The sequence below is a fragment of the Lathyrus oleraceus genome, chromosome 6 (genome assembly GCF_024323335.1).
Source record: "Lathyrus oleraceus cultivar Zhongwan6 chromosome 6, CAAS_Psat_ZW6_1.0, whole genome shotgun sequence".
NCBI lineage: Eukaryota > Viridiplantae > Streptophyta > Magnoliopsida > Fabales > Fabaceae > Lathyrus > Lathyrus oleraceus.
This window is the reverse complement of record NC_066584.1, coordinates 24,659,940-24,682,055: the sequence shown is the minus strand read 5'-3', so window position 1 is coordinate 24,682,055 and position 22,116 is coordinate 24,659,940. Positions and strand designations below refer to the sequence as shown.

The 22,116-nt window shown below is 32.8% G+C and overlaps 1 protein-coding gene across 2 annotated transcripts; it reads left to right on the top strand.

The window, feature by feature from the left end:
- Positions 1-7,935: 7,935 nt before the first annotated feature.
- Positions 7,936-11,824, top strand: LOC127091792 (probable protein phosphatase 2C 59). 2 transcript variants are annotated; one of them, XM_051030500.1, is made up of 9 exons: positions 7,936-8,069; positions 8,487-8,530; positions 9,226-9,353; positions 10,084-10,182; positions 10,292-10,450; positions 10,672-10,758; positions 10,936-11,027; positions 11,228-11,302; positions 11,405-11,824. In XM_051030500.1, the coding sequence occupies exons 1-9, from the start codon at positions 8,040-8,042 to the stop codon at positions 11,564-11,566; spliced, it is 876 nt and encodes a 291-aa protein (XP_050886457.1). In that variant the 5' UTR covers positions 7,936-8,039; the 3' UTR covers positions 11,567-11,824. The 2 variants fall into 2 exon arrangements, with proteins under 2 accessions (XP_050886457.1, XP_050886456.1); XM_051030499.1 differs by lacking the exon at positions 7,936-8,069 and having other exon boundaries at positions 8,260-8,530.
- Positions 11,825-22,116: the final 10,292 nt, after the last annotated feature.

The window sequence follows — 22,116 nt, the reverse complement described above, 5'->3', positions numbered from 1 at the left end:
TAGGTTAAAATGCTCCAAATGATCTCAAAATAAGCCTTATACTGTAAATCATCACTTTCAATCTAAAGCGCAAAACCCTTGAAAAAGTATCAAACTTCCCCTTTTAAAGTAGTTAGTATTGCGTCAAAAAAAGCCCAGAAAAGTACCATCACACGCGTTATAACTTGCATGGTGTACGATGCTGAGTTTTCTTTTCCATCATGCGTGTGATGCTGCACGTAATTATTCCAGTAGCTGCACACGTTTGCTCCTTTTCCACCTGATTTTCACTAAGTCCCTATTTCTTCATACTTAATCATTTTTTCATCTTTCTTTGGCATTTATTCCTCATTTTTGCTTCTCTTTAACTTGTTTTGATCTGTCTCTTAGACCGAAAACATGTAATGATAGAGTGCCATAACAACTCCGAACTTGAATTGTTACTTGCCCTCAAGTAACTTGCTTGCACTGCCAATTCCAAACAGAAAACAAGTTGCACAATAACAATTGAATATCACCATGTGAAATTTTCTTTACCTGACCATCGTTCTAGCTTCCAAATTCAATCTAGAAAATTCAAAAAAACATCCTTAAACTTTGACAAGTACTTAACATATCTCTCATCTCACCTTAACTCACTCAATTGATCGGGTACTCTCTCAATCAACATGTAAAATAGTTTATACCGAGTTTGATCATGTTCTAATATAATTCATCAAATAAATCAAAACACACACATTTGAGGGATTTTTCGGTTGTAAGTACCTTATGTTTGGGTTGGACATTTTTAGGAAAGTAGGTTTAAACCCTTGGAGTTAGGTGACTATTCTTCTTCTTTTATCATACCACTTTGCTTCTTATTTTTGGTACTAGAGATATTTCTATTGATGCCCTCAATATGCATTTTGCATACTTTTCATCTCTTTTTTTTTCAACTTCCTTTTTTTTCTCAAATTTTTGAATTTTTGACCATTTTTCTCTAGTATTTTCTCTAGTAACCCAACCCCAAACTTTAAACTTTGCTCACTTTCAAGAACAACCCCAAACTTACTCTTTTTCGTACAACTTAAGAACTAAACATTTTTACCTAACTCCAAAGAGAGGGTGGAAAGATAAAATCTCTCAAGTCACGAGGCTAAGAAATATGGATAAGTCACCGAAAGAAAGGTCAAGCTTAAATAACACCTTTTCCTTATTGAACTTCAAACTAAGTTCACCGGTTTCCACATCTATTAAATCCTTCTCGGTTGTCAATAATGGCCCTAAGAGAATAATTGACCCTCACATCTCTCTCTTCATCTTAATCACCATGAAATCTCCAGGAAAAACTAAACTATCGACATGTACTAACACATATTGTAAGATACCATGAGGATGCGTACCAGATGAATCAGCCAAAGTGAGAGTCATATTACTTGGTATGATCTCTCCCAATTTAAATTCTTTAACCTTATTCAATGGCATTACATTGATACTAGATCCTAAATCACATAATGTGTGCATGCTCTTTACTCCACAATGGTATAAGAGATGGTAAACTTACCTGGATCCTTCAACTTTGGTGGCAGTGTTTGTGGCACTACTGCATTGCCTTTCTCAGTCATGTTTACATGTTTTTTGACCGACTCTTGCTTCGTAACTTTAGCAGTGCCTTCATAAATTTAGCAAACTTGAGCATTAGCTCTAACTTCATGAAAAGAAATACTTACCTGAAGCGTGGTCAACATCTCTTTGAACCTGGAAAATAATCCTTCCTCATCTTCCTGTACTGGTTTCTTCTTAATTATAAGATATGGTGATTTTATATAATCAGGTAGTTCTAGATTGGGTTCATTAAGGATCTACTTCTTAGTCATTCTCCAAGGGTAGTTTTTATCTATTAATTGTTCAATGGTGACTCCTTTCTCAGTTTAGTCACCCTAATTTTTAATCTCCTCTTTCTCATTCCTTACTTCCACTATTTCATCCTCACCCATGTTAGTGATCACCTAAAAACCTATTTCTACAGCCTTGCAAGTCTCATTTTTAGGATTAGCCATAATGTTACTTCTAAATCCTCCACCTGATCTAGGTAAAGTAGTTATTTGTCTAGATAGCTGACCAATTTGCATCTCCAAATTTTTTATAGACGCATCATTGTTCTTGCTCATGGTTTCATGTTCTTTATTCACTTGACAAAATTTACTCTAAGTGGCCTGGATGAATTTTTGTAGGGTCTCTTCCACTGGTGAAGGTTTCCTTTAGATTAAAGCTTATTGATTTTGCTGAATACCTTGATTTGCACTTGTATTCTAGTTATTTCTCCATCTGAAATTTGGGTGATCCTTCCATCTGGGATTGTAAGTGTTAGAATAAGAGTTATTTTTCTGGAAATTAGCAAATTGAGCTTATTCACTCGATCCGTCCAAAGATCACCTTCCATTTGCATGTACCTCTCCACAAAAATCACACCTAAAGGCTTATACCTGACTCACGTTAGCCTTACCCAATCTACTTTCAGCTAGCTTTTTATTCAATAATTCAATTTGGGCTAAAAGTGCAGCATGAGTATCAACAACTAACATACCTTTAGATGTGCCTACAATTTCAATTTTTAATGACCTGTCTCTCTTTGAATGATATTCATTTAAGCACATATTTTCAACCAGGTCTTTAACTTGTGGTTCAGTCATTGTTCTGATCGTGCCTCCCGCGGAAGCATCTAACAACATGTGTGTTTGACTCTTGAGACCTTTGATAAAATTCTACATTTGCTCCATGTTATTCATATTATGATTTGGACATCTGCATAATAAAAGTTCAAACCTTTCCCATGAGTCATACAATGATTCCGTTTTCTACTATTCAAAATTTGCAATTTCCGCTCTTCGCTCAACAAACTTCATGGTGGTGAAGAATCTCTCTAAGAACTTATCCTCTAGCTCTTTCCATGTTTGTATAATTCCATTTGGAAGGCAAAGCAACCAATCAGGGCCGGCCCTGTGGGTGTGCGAGGTGTGCCACCGCACAGGGCCTCAAAAGTTTGGGGGCCTCAAATATTAAAAATACATTAAATATTTATTATATAGGTTGTTTATTAAATACATGTAAGATGTTTATGTATTGGTCTGATGGAAGTGTATCAATGTTTTTTTATGGTCATGACCTGAGCTCGATTCTACCATAATCTTGTTCAAGACTAAAATATTATATTTTTATAATCATTTTTTATTATATCTTTTAATATTATTTAAAATTTAAATAAAATTTTATTTTATTTTTAAATATTTTTTTAATTAGAGTTCAACATGAAAGATTAGATCAGGGCCTCGAAATGTTTTGGGTCGGCCCTGCAATCAATCACTGGCTCTTCCAATTAGAGAGAAACCAAACAACCTTAGCTTTACTTGGTCTTCCGTGACATCAGTTGGCCTGGACATCGAGGTTGTTTCATAGAAGTGAGCAAGGTGCTCCCATAGATCTCTAATTGCGTTCCCGTCGAACGAGTTGTCTCTCAAACTTGAAAGCACATAATTCTTTATGTCAAAGTTAGTGGGGTTTGCCGATACAAACCCTCTAGAAACCCGTCCTTTGTCGATCCTTTTGTAGTAGCCCCCCATATTGGGTGGTGGTACGACTTCCATGGTGATTTCCTATCCAAAGTTCGAAGAAATCAATGGATTATCTTCTACTAAGATCCCTTGAGCTAGAGTTGCTTCTCTAATTGATCTCCTGATAGCATGTGCAGTCCTTTCAATTTCTGGATCAGACAATGTCAATGTCGATTCTGAGTTGCGCATACACAAACAAGAAATACCTCAATAACACTGTAATTAACGAGAAAATAAAATAAAATTCAAAAACTAAATAAACAAACGTTGCACAAGCGTTGCCTTGTTGAAATTATCAACAGTCCTTGGAAATGACGCTAAAAACTTGATGACTTCTTGGCAAGTGTATCGATAATGTCATAGTAATCAAAAGATCGAATCCATATGGACTACTATTTAACAAGACAATATTGCACAATGTATAGAAAATACTAAATGAGATGGTTTATGTTTGAATTGCGAAAAGAAAATAAAGTGCTTCATCAATAATACGAAAGCAGTCAAGTTTTGTATAGAATCCCATATTTCTTTACTGTTGATGTTTGATGTATTGCATAAATTATATTGTTGCTATAATCCACGATGAATTAACAAAACAACTATACTCAATCCTTTGTTGTATAACTCACTAATCTATACTTGGAGCTTACTATCCCTAGGTCCAACACATAAACTAATGGCCAGTATTCCATATGTGTCTAAAATTAGATTAAAAGAGTGTCTCACATAAAAAAACATTAAGAACAAGGTACAATTGAATAAAATTATAACCCAGATTACTAATGCAATAACAAATTAAATAGGTTCATCAAAATATACCTAACCTAAAGAGAATTAGCTACTAATAATTCAAATTACAATACTAAATACAAATAAGTGAGTTGTGTAAGAGATTCCTTAAAAAATTGGCCTCCAATGACTCCAAATAAGAGAGTAGTTTTACATTGATCACCTCATCGGACACATGATGAACAATCGCCCCGTAGAACAATGAACTCTTTTTATTTTTAGATTTTTTTTACTAATTTATTTCTATCAGTGGATTTTCCTTTTGAAGTTATTAGGATATGGGAAAATTAATCGGTCCACCTAGTGGATTTTCCTTTTGAAGTTATTAGGATATGGGAAAATTAATCGGTCCACCTAGTTTACTGTTTCCATATGCAGTACTTCTAGACTTTTGTTTTTATTTTCTCAAATGCACATGCGCGCACACATATAGAGGAACATTTGGATTTGGTTACAGTTATGGTCTCATGAAGTGTGTGTGTGTATATATATATATATATATATATATATATATATATATATATATATATATATATATATATATATATATATATATATATATATATATATATATATATATATATATATATATATATGGTTTTAGATTTTTGATTATTTTAGTAATGAGTATCTGTTTTGTAGTTATATAATTTTATTTGAATTTAATGCTTTCTCCCGCCTACAGAATTTGGAGAATTGATTTAGATGGCAACTAAGACCTAACACAAAAATTTGCATATCCGATTGATAACATTAGATTGTAGTGATTTTTCGTGTTATGACATGAATAGTTTTTGACCATTAGTCTAGTTTTATGCACTATAAAATCTTCTTTAATTGTTATTGAATACTTTGAGTACATGAGAGGTTTCTTTAGACGAAGTTTGTTGCTTTACGATTGGATACTCCCAACACCTCAGAGGTTGCAATCCTTTGGTGTATAATTCACTAATCTATACTCAAAGCTTACCATCCCTAGTCCATCAGCGTAAGCAAGATTAGCCAATGTAATAAAACGTTAATTTCTAAGCCACTACTCGAGGTCTTCTATCCCTATTCAACCGGCGTAAGCACAACAACGGCCTATGTCCAACACATAGACTAATGATCAATATTCCATATGTGCCCAAAATCAGATTAAAAGAGTATTTCACATAAAAAAACATTAAGAACAATGCACAATTGAATAGAATTATAACTCAAATTATTAATGCAATAACAAATCAAATAGGTTCATCAAACAAAACCTATTCTAAAGAGAATTAGCTACCCATAATTCAAATTACAATACCAAATACAAATAAAAGGGTTACATAAGAGATCCCTTGAAGAATTGGCTTTCAATGGCTCTAAATGCTCTAAAAATAAGCCTTATAGTGCTGTAAAACGTCACTTTCAGTCTAAAATGTGGAACCCTTGAAAAAATACCAAACTTCCCATTTTAAAGCAGTCAGAAATGCGTGAGAAAAAGCCCAAAAGAAGTATTATCTCGCGTATTATAACTTGCATCGCACGATGCTGAGTTTACTTTTTCTATCACGCGCACCATCTTGCGTGTGATTATTCCAGTAGCGGCACGCTTTTGCTCATTTTTCCATCTGATTTTTACTAATTCCTTATTTCTTCATACTTAGTCATTTTTGCATCTTTCTTTGACCTTTATTCCTCATTTTTACTCCTATTTAACTTGTTTTGATCCGTTTCTTCGATCGAAAACATATAATGACTGAGTGTCATCAAACTGCTCTAAAGATGCTCAAAAATCTACATGTTCCAAAGTCGAATCTTTATCAGAGACTTTACTGTCGAATACATCAAATTGACAATTCACTTGATAATAAAGACATATTGAAGAAAAAATAAAGGAGAAAATTATAAGATGAATGAGAAATGGTGGAGAAATAATAATCTATATATAAAATTAAAAAAAAAAAATAACATATGAGTCACATGCAATGACGCATGCTCCTAACGATTGCATGCATGCGTCACTGCAATTGACATCACACATGAGCATGCACCAGAGACATTGACGCCTAAGATAAAAAAAGGAGTGCATGCGCCAGAGACAGTGGTGCATCCTCTAGGAAACAAATTTATTTTGTTTGAAAAATGATTAGTTTGGTGTATATTTTAAAAAGTTAGCTATTTAACTTTTTTTTTTTTAAATAAACTTTTATGAAACTTTTATTTTCACATATAACCATATATGAGTTATATGTTTTAAAAATATAATAATACTAGTGTTAATTTAATAGTTTTATAAAAACAATGCTATAATTTTATCATATAAATTAATAATAATTAATGAAATTAAGTTGTTTTAATTAATTTAGTATTAAATAATAAATTAATTTGACTAAATTACAATATTTTAACAATTGATTCAACATTAACTTAATTTGTAATGTAAAAATAATTAACTTAACTTATGAATTAAACTAATAAAAAAATTAAATAAATTTATATTTAAAATTAAATTACTACGATAATAATACTGCATATTTTAGAATACTGACATTTCAATCTTTTAAAGAATTAACCACACTTTTTTCCGTTCTACCTTTTTTTTTCTTATTTCAATTAATAAACTAAATCTACTCTATTTATCAAATATTGTTTTTTTTAATCTATTTTTCTCTTTCAAATATATGGATGATAATTTAACTCATACTCACTAAATATTCAGAAAAAAAATACTAATAGATAATTTAAAAATCCGCAAAATAGATTAGGATATAGACACATATAAATATCCACTAAAATAAAAATATATAAGTGGGGGTACGAATCCCTTAGTATTCAACCCACTTCATATCCGCACAATATATATTTATATAATATCATTTATACTATTATATAAAATACATATCTATCAATTTGTTTTAAAAATACTACTATAAAATACCATGCATTTTAATATAAATGTTTTTATTTATTTTATAATTCAATAAAATCTTTAAGTTTTTTTAAATATTGTTAAATTTATTTTAATTTTTTTGATATTTATAATTGATCGATATTTTTATTAAAAATACGAGTAAACAAATACAAATATATGTACTTAAGTATCCATGAAATTCGAACACAGATACAGACATTAACAATCACACATGTATTGACTCGAATACGAGTGTTTTTTTAAAACTCGGGTATGAAAACTGAAATCCATTAAATCAAACACACCCTAAAAGAATGATTAATATAATAGAAATGAATCAAGATTTTGTCTATGTTTCTTTAAGACAAATTAAACAACAATGTGACCCTTGGTGAACCATTAATGATAAAAGTAGTTGGAACATGTCTTTGACATGCTTATGTCTTCAACCATTTTTGCTCAAACTATAAAAGAACCAATTTTTTTATATTTTCTTTTTTTAACTTATATTACATTCATCATAATTAAAGTATTTAAGAAATAAAATTCTAAATATAATAATAATAATTTAGATTTATTTTTTAGAAAAAACGAATATATTAAAAATTATTAAAAGTAATTCTGAAAAATAATTATATTTTTCTAAAAACAGGATTGAATGTGATAAACTCAATTGTTGTTCAATCAAACAGACAAAAAACAATGAGCTGACTTCAACTAAAATTGAAACAAAAACCACTCTCTTTTGTTTTCTCATTGTTCTAACTTTGTCTCATTTTCTCTCTATCTCTCTCTCTCTCATGGCATTTCTCTTCTCCTCTCTCCCTCAGGTACCTTCTCTCTTTAATTTTCTTCAATTTTTTATGAAAAAAAAACAAGATCCCATGTAAGAAAGTTTGTATCTTTCTTTAAATTTATCTATTGGGTGATCAAAGTTTGAATCTTTTCTCAGAAAAAAATTGATTTTTTATTTATTTTTTGGATTAACTGAACTTTTTTCTTTGTGGGGTTTCTATGCAGATTAAAATTTAAAAGTCTCTGATTCCATAAAACGACCCCACTTTCCCACTATTGTTATGATAATTTGGAACCTTTTTCACGCAAGAATAAGCTCTACGCACGCAATATTGCTATTGTTTCTTCTTCATATTTTCCTTTTTTTGGTTAAACAAGTTGTTTCTGGGAACCTTGAATATTCAACCTGTGATATGGGCTACCTCAATTCTGTTTTGTCTTCTTCAAGTCAGGTTCATGCTGCTGATGATTCACCTGTTAGTGGTGGAGGACTCAGGTTTGTTGATGTCTGTTTTTCTTCAGATCTGGAAATTTGATGAAATGGTTTTGTTTCATCTTTTGTGTTTTAATGTTTGCTTATTCCAATGGTTTTAAATTGTTGTTGCGGTTAAATGTTGTGTTACCTTTTGTGGCTGTGGTTATGCGCGATTCGTGATATTGTGAAAAATTGGATTGTTATTTATGGTAGAAAATTGAAGATAGATTCATCTGCAATTTTGGTTGCATTGTCGAGGTTAAAACCTTATTGTTGCTGTTGCTAGTTTGTTGTTTTGTGATCTTTGATATTGTGAAAAATTGTCTTGATATGGGGTTACAATTGTGGTTGTACGCCGAAATTAATCGCATGGTTATAGTTATTGTTTTTGATTAATGTCGTTCATAGTTGGAAGGTTTTGTATTGAAAATTTTCATGTTAAACATGTCTCTGGTTTTCTATTGCTCCTTCTTTGCAGTTTCGCAACTCGGTTTTATGTGGTTATTGTTTGTGTACCTTTCTTTCTGATCATGGTTCACAAATTGAGACGAAAAGTTATTGGAATTTTTGAGAAAATTCTTTACTAGGCATTGGTTGATATTGTTGTTGTGCTGGTTAATCTTTGTTTTGTTGAATTTCTTAGTCCAAATTCCATCTTTGAGTAGATTGATTGAGTTGATTTTGACATACTTTTATGTTTTGATTTGTATCTCCAGTCAGAATGGAAAGTTCAGCTATGGATATGCTAGCTCCCCTGGCAAAAGATCTTCAATGGAAGATTTTTACGAGACAAGAATTGACGGCGTTGATGGCGAAGTTGTTGGTCTTTTTGGAGTTTTTGATGGTACATTTACATAGTTGTCCTATCTCTATCTCCTTATATATCCATGCTACTTTGTTTTGGGACTGGTTGTAGTTTTACATTGATCACCTGATCGGACACGCAATGAACAATCGCCCCATAGAACAATTAACTCTTTTTAGTTTTAGATTTTTTTTTACTAATTTGTTTCTATCAGTGGATTTTCCTTTTGAAATTATTAGGATATGGGAAAATTAATCGGTCCACGTGGTTTACTGTTTCCATATGCAGTACTTCTAGGCTTTTGCTTTGATTTTCTCAAATGCACATGCGCGCACACATATAGAAGAACATTTGGATTTGGTTACAGTTGCGGTCTCATGAAGTATATATATCTGGTTTTGGATTTTTTATTGTTCTGATCGCTCAAAGTACTTTCAAATGAACCCTACCTCTCTAGGTTTTTCCCATCTAATCCAAGTGATCTGTCTTTGGGCATAATCTCGAGAGCCTTCACCATTGACCGAAACTTTCTTTCACATGTATTTTTTATTGTGATGATGAAGAGCCTTCAATTTTTTAATTCATTATAATAGGAGCAATTACTCGGTGAAGTGTTTTTATTTGTATGGAGTCGGAAAGTAGTTATTTTCTAGCGTTTAAGCATGTTAGAACTATTGACTCTTGATTAGTATTTACGACCTATGCTTGATACTGTACTTTATCTACTAAAAATGAAGGTAGCTGCAACTTTCTTGTTTCAAACTTTCAGGTCACGGCGGCGCTCGTGCTGCAGAGTATGTCAAGCAAAACCTGTTCAGCAATTTGATCAGTCACCCAAAATTCATTTCTGACACCAAATCTGCAATAGGTTTGTAGCTTCTTACCCCTGCCAGTTCGATCCTTTAAACTGGTGTTCTTCAATTTGCTAAATATGAAGAAAAACAATGCTCATGTAAAATCGGATTTTTTTTCCACAGCTGATGCATATACGCATACCGACTCTGAATTTCTGAAATCAGAAAATAACCAAAACAGGGATGCTGGATCTACTGCTTCTACTGCCATTCTTGTTGGTGATCGCTTGCTTGTTGCAAATGTCGGGGACTCTAGAGCTGTTATATGCAGGGGTGGAAATGGTAAGGCGCTAGTAGCTATCTGAATGTTCTTGTATCGTAAATACGTTCTTAGTTGCATACAATGTATAACTTATACTCGTTTCACATGAATTTAATTTTCTAATACCTGACGAAGTCATAATCGTTACAGTTGTCAAATGGTTTCGGTAGTTTCTAAATGATGTTATTTTTCACCCTATGCTTTTTTAAATATTATATTTACTATTTGTTGTTACCTTTAGCTATTGCTGTGTCCCGAGATCACAAACCAGATCAAACCGATGAGAGGCAAAGGATAGAAGATGCAGGCGGTTTCGTTATGTGGGCTGGTAATGTCATCTTATAATTGTGATGTTTTTTACCTCCCGAGATTAACGATTTTGGATAAAAGCATGGTCCTGGATAGAACATTCGCTGATCCATGTAACTGATACCACTTAGTGGATAAGGCATGGTTATTGTTTTTGTTGTATAGATAATTCACAGGCTAAACCAATCTTTACCAGGAACTTGGAGAGTTGGTGGTGTTCTTGCTGTTTCTCGTGCATTTGGTGATAGACTCCTTAAGCAATACGTTGTTGCTGATCCAGAAATTCAGGTGTGTTTCTAATACATATTCATTCTTGAATATTTCATATTTCCTAAATTCATCTCGATTTTTTCTGTACGTGGTTCATGATAGTATATAATAACGGTTTGCAGCCATTGAAAAGCATCCTATCAATAAATCGCGAGAGAAATTGTGTTTCACATGAGAAGATAAAAATTAACCATGCATACATATTTATGGTTTTGTAGGAAGAAAAAGTCGATAGCTCTCTCGAGTTTCTTATATTGGCTAGCGACGGGCTATGGGATGTTGTCTCTAACGAGGTTTGCTATCATTTTCGCTTCCAATTTTTTCTTTTTGATGAATACATAGTGCATTTTCATAATCATAGATATGAATGAAATTGTCTTTCCGCTTTTCTCTAGGAAGCTGTTGCTATGATTAAACCGATCGAGGATGCAGAGGTGGCAGCAAAGAGGCTGATGAAAGAAGCGTATCAGAGAGGCAGTTCTGACAACATTACTTGTGTCGTGGTTCGTTTCCTGATGAACAACCAAGGTTCTTCGTCTCGTAATAGCTCTGGCTAAAGTGTCCTTTAAAACATAGGATTGTGACAAAACCAGTTTATTATAGGGCATCATTATTCCTTGTAACTGTGTGTACTATACCATGCAAACATAGAAGTCAAAACTTGAACTCATTATGGTCCTCTAGCATAGCTATGTTATGATTAATTTGGGGTCTTATTTGTATTGTAACTAGGAAAAATTGTTTTGTAAAACTTGTGGCCATAGTTTTAACTGCACATACAGGTGATGCATGTAAATGTGGTGGTTTTGTTCTCATCAATTCCCTTCCTTCCAAACAAAAACATTATTCACGCATGTCATTGAAAAGTGGAAGATAAAAATGCACAAAAATAAAGAATAAAGGAAAGGAATGGACTCAGAATAAAACGCATCGAGCGAACCAGAAATTATCTTCATTGTCCAGCACAAAACACACACAATTAAGATAGATCGAAATATTAGAGAAAGAAAATTAAGAGATTTAAAGTTTAATTCTTGCTAGTACCAAATTCTCATTAACATAACAAACTAACTTATAACATTTGCCTATAAAAAAAGACATACAACTAACGTAAAGGAAAGCTTCTTTGAGTGCAAAGAGGAACTTATGAAAGAAATAGCAAAACAAGCTCAAGCTTTATATAGTGGAGCTACATTTTTTTTAGTTTGATATTTAATTGTAGAAGAAACAAACTAACATGTTTTATGCATAAAATATTATTAAGTGTAAAAGTCATGCCTTGGCTGTCAAGAAATGAAAATAAAATAAAATTATAGATGTGAATTAAAACAAGAAAAGAAAGATGCAAGGTCCCTATTCAATAGTGTTCATTTTCAATATTAAACTTTCATTTTAGTTTTTATTGAGACAATGTGACCATGCCTACTAATTTTTTTAATCATGATGTTATATCATATTGAGATAGTTTTAGAGATTATAAAAGTCATTAAATTTTTTAAATGCATCTCCGGACACACCTATATTACACACCTACAACGCTTTCGTGATTGAGCTGTCCTATGTTGTCCAAAAATGAATTCAGAGATGCATTTACGTATACTTAGTAAACACCCAACATTTTCGTGAGTTAGTCACCTATGTTGTCCACTTATACAAAGTGCTTTCAAGAGCTAACTCGGAAATGCATCTTTCTAATTCTTTCAGGGTAAATTCGTAGATACATCTCTGGATCAATTTTTGATAAATATTGAGTGATTGACTCATTAATGAAGTGTTGTGTGCATTTAGGATGCGTACGAAAATGCATTTTCAAAATATAAGAAGGGAAATTTTGAATTTTCAATGTGTTGACCCTCACTCACTTATGGAGAGTATAAAATAATTCCCTAATTTTATGTGGAATGTGCTTGAAAATGGTAAACAATTGGTTAAGGAACCTATGGAATAGACAAATTTTAAACAAAATAAAAGAAAGTGATTCTCAAAATTCATTACGAAATATATTTTATAATTAAGTTTTTGTTAAAAGTGATTTTTGAGTAACTCAAGTGCTGTAATTGGTTAATATGGGATGTAACCGGTTACAGCAAGGCCAAAAGCACTTCTGAGTAGTAGAAAAGTGAAATTATCGAGGGTGTAACCGGTTAACATTTAAGGTGTTTGTATTTTGATGTCAGTTGTAGCTGGTTAATCATTTGGTGTAAAATCGGTTATATGCTTAAGTTTTAGCATTTTTCTGTTATGTGGTTACATGCTTTAGATACCATTCTTTTTGTAACACTTGTATAAATGCCTTAAGTGCATTCTCATTTCAATATAATGTAAATATCACTTCTCACCCTCAATTCTCTCTCTCTCTCTCTCTCTCTCTCTCAATTTTCCTCTTTCACTCTACACGTTCCAATTTTCTCCATCATTGTTCACCAATCTTGTGATTCAAAATTCCAACATTTGATATCAGAGTCTGGTTCGAGTGAAGGGACTGACTTACTTGTATCGAAATTCTCTATGGGATAAGAGGTGGTCAATTGAAAAGTGTCAACGGTGATATAAATGTATATGGATGAGAGAGATTACATTTGAGAGAAGCATTGTGGATAGACTCACACTTGATGGGAAGTGTGGATAGACGAAGTTGGTTGCTTTACGATTGGATACTCCCAACACCTCATAGGTTGCAAGGTTGTACACACATATTTTGCAAAACAATCATCTTATTTATGTGATATAAAACCTGTGTTAGTTGCAATTGATTACTCCAATTACTTGGTTGGTTGCTTTAAACGAAGTGAGTTTTCTTACAATTGGATACCCCAACACTTGAGAGGTTGCAAGGTTGTAAAACCATATTTTGTAAATGTCAAAATTAAAAAAGAATCATTATAGGTTTTCGTCATGTGATTTCTCACATATATGGGTAGGTGATTTGAAAAAGAAAATTGATCATCTTTATTATTATATTTGTTAAGTGTTAGTTTTACTTTTTAGTGTTACAATTGCATACAAACCAATAAACCGCGTTATGTACACCCTCGTTGCTAATACAAACTCACCGTGTTATATTCACAGTTGCATTCACCTTGCCTTTGTACGCAATTAATACAATCTTCATGGAAACAATAATCTTAATTTCCATGTTGTGGTTTTTGTTGGCATAAACTATTGCGACTACATATTTTACACAAATACATGTTGGTGTAAGTCCTATAGGCCAATGATTTTATTAGAACTTGGTACTTATATCGAATTATTTATTAATAATATAAGGAATTTATTTGTTATGTTTGTTTATCCAAAATATAAATTCCTTAGAATAGTTGGTTTGTTTGATGAAAAATTAAATGTGACTTTAATCATGAGATTCTATTAATCATAAGGATACTATTATTAAAGTACCCATGGTCGAGATTTATTTTGAAGTGAGATAAAATTAAAATATTGAGACTATTATGTAGGTAGACTGATGATCACATCTCGTGGATCATAGATAAAGAGTAATCAAGTTTTTATATAAGAATGAATATTATAAGTAATATTTATATTGGATTGACCCGCTATAAGAATACTTAGAATGTTATTCAAGTGTCATAAGTTATTCTCACGGTGATAATGAGATATACCATCCTTCGACCTGAAGTCACTATGGACCCTAGATATGAAGCCAAATACTTTATTATCGTTCAAACATGGTCTGTATCAAGATGACCATAAAGATGGTTAAGGGGTACTCCACAAATCATGTTGAGGGACATGAGTGACCTAGATGAAATTTTCCCATCTTGCACAACAAGATATGTGTTTAAGGGTTCAATATCAAATTGGAAAAGTGTGACACGGTCTATGCCTTGTGTTCAATATAAGTATAAGAGTAAAAAAGTAATTGTACACATAAACATTATCACGTAAAGGTTTTGCAAAATCACATGACATTTTTATGACTTAGGTCGAAGAGACGTGTTGCTAGATATTGTTCCATATTTATTATATTATATTTATAATTTTGATATAATTGTCAATGTCACGAGAATCTATAAGATCACACACATAAGGACAAATTTACGAGAGAAAATAAATAAGTGAAGTTTATTCGATTGTGAGGTCTTGCAATGCACAATAGTTAATTAGAGAAACGTGGTACACCATAAGGTACGGTATAATCAAGTGCAAAATGGAACACCATAAGGTCAATGTACTTAAGTGAAATAAGGAATACCGTAAGGTACGATGTACTTAAGTAAAACATATAATAACATAAGATATAATACACTTAAGTGAAATAAAATACATTATAAGGTACTCTATGATAAGTGGTCTTATTTAGCTTTCAACCCACACACGTGGTTCTGTAAATAGAATCCTTGTGCTCAAGTATTTGATTCTTGACCAAATTTGACTTGTGAAACCCTAGCCACACTTTCTCCCTCTCAAAGTCTTCATTCGTAGTGGCTAGTACTGAGATTGACGACACTCTATTGTGGACTAAATAAAGGTGTTGTTCTTTTTCATCGCTCATGATCATTCTCTTGATTCTGCATCAACGATTATTTGCCACAAGAGATAAACACTTTATCACTGATCATGTCAATTAGTAAGGATCAACTTAAGAGAATTTTTTGTTTTCTTCCGCATTTCATATCGCGATTTTCCTACATTACCCACCCGTCTCTTCTGACTTTTGCTTGCTCCATCATTGATTTTTTGTTGTGATACTGATATAGGGTCCATTATTTCTACATAAATAAGATCAAAAGAGTTAGAAGAAGGCTAATATGTAGAAAAAGTAAATGATTACAATAAAGTGATGTAAAAAACTATCAAGATTTTGTTTATCTTCTATATAGTTAATCAATTCTCTAACACTTATATATTTGAATTGCTCCAAAAATTCGACACCATATTTTTCTGCCTCACTAAAAGTTTCAAATTCATAACCCATGTTGACATGTGCTTGCTCATCCAATAAAGTGGAAATCGATGACTCGTGGCCTTATTAATGATGACATAAGAGTACTCGATGTTACCTCAAACTCAAACAAACCTTTCCTTTCAATTTTTGTAGTTGGAACTGTGAGGATTGAAAATCTTTCTACCACTTATTGAAACCGAACCACCCTTATCAACAATTTTTGTCTTGTAGAAAGAAAATAATGTGCCTATAATAGGCCTAATTTCTATATCTCCAAATAGAGTATTATAGCCTTTTATAAACGCCCAACTATTTGGATGTAACTAAGACGGGGCAACATTGATAGCCTTAAAAACCTCAACCTCAAACACAGTAAATGAAATACCTATTCCAAAGTTTTCTATGAGACCATATAATAATAAAATAAATTGTTCCTTACTCCTTGCGAATGCATCATGCAAGCTCTCTCACCTTCCACACAAGGTTCAACCAAGACATCATCTTTATCTCTAGAATTTGATATGTATAAGCCTGAGAGAAATGATCTTCATGCTGGGGCATCACTATTATACAATGAGTTGATGCTTACTGCCTCTTTACAAAAATGTTATCATTCTTCCATTCGAAACCATCATAAGAGGTATAACTGATCATGTGCAAGAAGATGCATAAACAACGTCATTATTCTTAGGTTGGTCCCTACCAGAGATGTTACTATAACTCCCAAACATCTCTGTTTCCACAAATATAAGGGTTCAAATAAGTTACACTTGAATCAAAGTCTCTAATAAATACCATCCTACCAAAATGAAATGAAACATAAAAATGATGAATGAGATATCTATAGTTAGGCTTTGTGAATGGTCTATAAGAAAAAAGTTGTAGAATATGAAACAACGAGAGGTAATGTTGGAAGAAGAGAACTAGTTACTCCCTCCGTTCCTTTTTAAGTGTTATTTTTTGATTTTTTACGCATATCAAGAAAACTAATTATTATTATTATCTTTTCAACAACAATTCTCTTTTTACCTATAATACCCTTAACTATTTATTATATTCATTTTACTTTTTCTCTCTCTGTAATAATTATCTAAGGGTAATTTTGACAAAATAGAATTAATACTATCTTGAAGTTCGTAAATGTCGATTAAAAAGAAACAATTTTTTTCCAAAAAAGAGACACTTAAAAAGGAACGAAGGGAGTATTACGCAAGAGAGTAATGAGAGAAAAAGGAAAATGTTCTAATATTTATATGTTAATGATTGTGTTTCTCTACTATAGTTTCCATCATTAGCATGGAAGAATATGAGGTCTAACCGATCTTGTGCAAGAATATGCATAAACAACATCATTATTCTTACGCTAGTCCCAATCAGAGCTACTACTATAACTCCCGAACATCTTCGTTTCCACAAATATACAATTTCCCTTACCAACTAATTGCCCAAAATTCTCAATAGAATGACACAATAACTCCCATTTTCCTCGTGAGTATTGGGCTCAAATATGTTACACTCGAATCAAAATCTCGAATAAATACCTGTTGGTGTAAGCCCTAGAGGCCAATACTTTTGGTACTTGTATCGAATAATAAAAGGCTTTTTCTTTATTACGCTTGTTTAATAAAGTCCCTAGAATAGCTAGTCCGTTTAATGTATCAAGTGTGACTTGATCATGAGATCACATTAAACATAAGGACATTATTCTTAAAGTATCCGTAGTCGAGCTTTATTGTGAAGTGGGATAACACTAAAGCATAAAGACTATTATGTATATAGACTGATGATCACATCTCATGGATCATGGATAAAGGAGTTATCAAGTGTTAAACATAGGTATGAATATTAAGAGTAATATTTATACTGGATTGACCCGCTATGAGAATACTATATAGAAAGTTATGCAAAGTGTCATAACTTATTCTCATGGTGATAATGGTGTATACCACTCTTCGACCTGAAACCACTATGGACCCTAGATGTAGAGTCGAGTGCTTTATTGTTGATCAAACGTTGTCCGTAACTGGATAACCATAAAGACAGTTGATGGGTACTCCACGAAGCATGCTGAGGGACATGAGTGACCTAGATGGAATTTGCCCATCCTGCATAACAGGATAAATGTCTATGGGCCCAATATTGAACTGGACAAGGATGACACGGTCTATGCCTTGTGTTCAATATAGGCATAAGAGCAAAATGGTAATTATACACATAAGTATTATCACATAAGGAATTGTCAGATCACATGACATTTTCGGGTCTTGGGTAGCAGTGATGTGTTGCTAGATACCGCTCACTGTTTATTATGTTAAATACGTGATTTAATATAATTGCCAACGCCGCGAAAACCTACAGGGTCACACACAAAGGACGGATTGATGAGAGATAGAGTAACTAAGGAACACCGTAAGGTACGGTGCACTTAAGTGAGTTGTAGAACATCGTAAGGTACGGTGTACTTAAGTAGAATACGAAATATGGTAAGGTACCATGGGCTTAAGTGATTTTGGGCATATTATAAGATATGGGCCAAAATACACTTAAGTGGGCTTTTAGCTTGAAGCCCACACAAGTGGTTCTATAAATAGAACCCTTGTGCAGAAGCACTAATTGCGGTTGCATTATTTTCGTTTTCTCTCTCTCTCTCTCTCTCTCTCTCTCTCTCTCTCTCTCTCTCTCTCTCTCTCACTCAAAGCCTTCATTCGTACCAGCTAGCACTGAGATTGAAGGAATCCGTTCGTGTGGACTGAGTAGAGACGTTGTCATCGTTCAACGTTCGTGATCGCTCCGTGGATCTGCATCAAAGGTTTTGATCGTCACAAGAGATCTGCACCAAAGGTTTCAATCGTCACAAGAGGTAAATATTCTATCACTGATCATGACCATTCGTAAGGATCTCTAAAGGAGAAAATTTTAATTTCCGTTGCATTTTGGATCGCAATTCTCCTTCAATACCATCCTACAAAAATGAAATGAAACATAAAAATGATGAATGAGATACTTATAGTTAGGCTCCGTGAATGGCGTATAAGAACTAAGTTGTAGAATATGAAACAACGAGAGCTAATGTTGAAAGAAGAGAAATAGTTAATATGCAAGAGAGTAATGAGAGAAAAAGGAAAATGTTCTTATATTTATACATTAATGATTGTGTTTCTCTATTATAGTTTTCATCATTAGCATGGAAGAATATGAACGATTCTACTTGCAGACATTCAAACTAATGGGTGGCCTCGATTAAAAGGTCATTCTCATGGAAAACTTAGTCTTCACAACATTAAAAGTGAAGTTTAAAGGATTTTATAAATCTTTCCCATTTAAGAAATTGTAAAGTGTCACTCGAATTAAACGAATGGAATGGTAATAATGTGATGCTAGCAATCTTGATAGGCCTCCTTACTAAATCACTTCACCCTTATATGCCTTCTGCATGAAGGACTATGAACTATCAATTATTTCTTAAATCAATTCTCCCTTACATGCCTCATGCTTGGGGATTAGACTTGCTGGATTTTTCTTGATTCTTAAGCAATTTCCTTTTCTTTTTAATTTTCTAGTTTAGAATAAGATGTAGGGGCTGTTTCGAATGATGAATAACAAAAAAAATTAAAGTACATAAAGTAAATAACACAAAGATGTACACTAATTTCCCTTTCCAACCAAGGATACATCTAGTCTCCTCACACCCTGTGAGAGGTTTTCACTATTGTTAGATCTTTGTACAAGACTACTACTAAGAATTATCTTACAATTTTATAACAACAACAAATAAGCACACCACTTCCTTGATTTCCAAACACCAACAACTATGATGGACTTTGAATCAACCAATTCAAATGACCTTTTTACAACAATCATCAACAACTTGATGATCACACCAAAAAACAATAGTGAACAAACAATACAACCTTGTATAGAATTTTGAGTAATTTTTGAAGACTTGACTTGAATTCCAAGAATAAAAAATTGATCTTCTTTTTATCTTGATCACAATCCAAAAATATATACTTAAGTGTGCAGAATAATACGAATGAAATTGTTTTCAATGAAATGAAAGTTATTCACAAAGTTTAATTTTTGATGGATATATGAACACTTGAAAAATTTGTTTGAATTATGTAAAAATGATGTATGAAAGAGGTAAATTTGAATTCTGATTTTTTAACCTTTATATACATCATAAAATACTTGTATGAATTGATACATATGTTTGGAAACATTATCATGAAGATTTGCAACCTTTTAGACTCATGCTGGTTCAAGTAAAAACATTCTACTTTAGGTGTAATTGGTTACCAAAAACCTGTAACCCATTACAACTCAGAAACGTTAAAATTTTAAAGATTTTTTCGTACCTATAACTTGTTACAGGTTTTGTGTAACCGGTTACACTTGTGCTGAAAATGATAAAAACTTGTTTTTCATGGCATGGATCAAAAGGCTTAATGCAATATGATGTAAGAAACTTTGAGATGAATATGCATGATAATTTCTTAGCCATTAAGATATATAATATAAATTGTAATGCATACTTTAACCATCTAGATTCTTTCCTTTAATTTATAAAAATTATGATGACTTAAGCTTGATTGTGCTAGCCTTCAATATTTTCTTCTTAGATAAGTTTTTATCTTCTTTTTGTTGATGTGTTTATCTTTATAAAAAATTTAACCAAAAACAAGAAGAACTTTTCTTCTCATTATCAATTATTTTTTAAATCACTTATCCTTATAGGTCTCATGCTCGAGGGATTATAAACTACCAATTATAGATTTCGCCCTTACATATCTCGTGCATTGGGGATGTGTACAAATATTTTCGTAATGGCTCAAATATTCCTTGAATCAATATATGCGAGGTGATTCTAACATAGGACTGTAGTTACTAGCTCGCCGCAGTATGACGAGAGGTGAGATCACCCAACTACGTGATCAACTCAACTATAAAAATAGGGAGTTGAGTCAACCATGAGTCACATAACAATTTATTAGGTATTATGTATCGAAATATCAAGAAAACAAACACGATAGTGGTTTCATGAATATGCAATCATCATTACAAATATAAACAACCATAAGTAGTAAACACCATGAATGTATGTCGTGCAATCAACTCTCTGATATATACTGAACTGGATATTGAAAGACAATAATTATGTAATGGAATTTTAATAACCATATTAGGTCGGAGTGGCTATAAGTAGGAATGTCAGTGGTCAAAACAAGGTATCATTGATTCACATATTTATACAGATTAACACTTTACTTATCCTAGACAGAAGGATTACACTCACCTCCTGATCAGTCACCATGTTCATTAAGTTTTCGTTACTGATCCGATAAGAAACCGAGGATTTTGAGACACTGTGCAAGCATTCTAGTACTTTTCAAGGCAATTTTACTTCCATTCTAATAATCAAGCATTTCTATTCATTGTTATATTTTACTTATATTTTTGTGATTTTACGCGTGAGATATCTGTGTTTTTGTCCGACAGGTCCAGGTAGATGAACCGAGGAACTCAGAGCGGGACAGTGCGGAATTCCGGAAAGCAAAGGAGTGGAAAAACCCCAGTACAGGAGGCCTGACACGGGCCGTGTCAGGTAGAAGGAGCTTGAAAGGAAAAACAGTAGCCTGACATGGCCACCCGTGTCAGTTGACACGGGCCGTGTCAGGCAGTAACCCCAGCCGTGTCAAGGAAGCCATGGGCGTGTCACAGAAACAGTAGGCTGACACGGGCCGTGTCATCCCAGGACCGAAATTTTCCCTTTTCACCGGGCTTTTAAGTATCGGGCTTGCAGAGAGATTTTTGGACATGTCCACCTGTTTCTTGGAATTTTCATTATAAAAGAGGACCTTCTACCTAAGAAAAGATCATCTTGGAACGAGGAGAAACACAGTATTGTCAAGCAATCAAGTATTATAGAGAGCAAGGCGTTCAGAGAGCTGAAGGTTTTCATGAGCGGAAGCGATTGAAGATCGAAGTCATCCAAATACTTATAATGTGTAATTTTTATCTTGCATTCATTTTGAACAATATGAGTAGCTAAACTCCCCAATGCTAGGGGGTGTCGCTGATTTAGATTTGTAATGAATTTGAGTATACTTTTGCATTTATAATATTATTCTTACGGTAACCTTGTGATGTGTTTAATGCTTTCTCTTTCGGACCAATCGAGATTGTTTTGTGGTTATCAAT

Bases quoted from the DNA above. Each gene is read 5' to 3' on its own strand.
- LOC127091792 (XM_051030499.1), top strand. From the start codon at position 8,316: ATGATAATTTGGAACCTTTTTCACGCAAGAATAAGCTCTACGCACGCA. The intron at 9,354-10,083 runs GTACATTTACAT...TCAAACTTTCAG, and splicing joins TCTTTTTGGAGTTTTTGATG to GTCACGGCGGCGCTCGTGCT. The intron at 10,183-10,291 runs GTTTGTAGCTTC...TTTTTTCCACAG, and splicing joins TGACACCAAATCTGCAATAG to CTGATGCATATACGCATACC.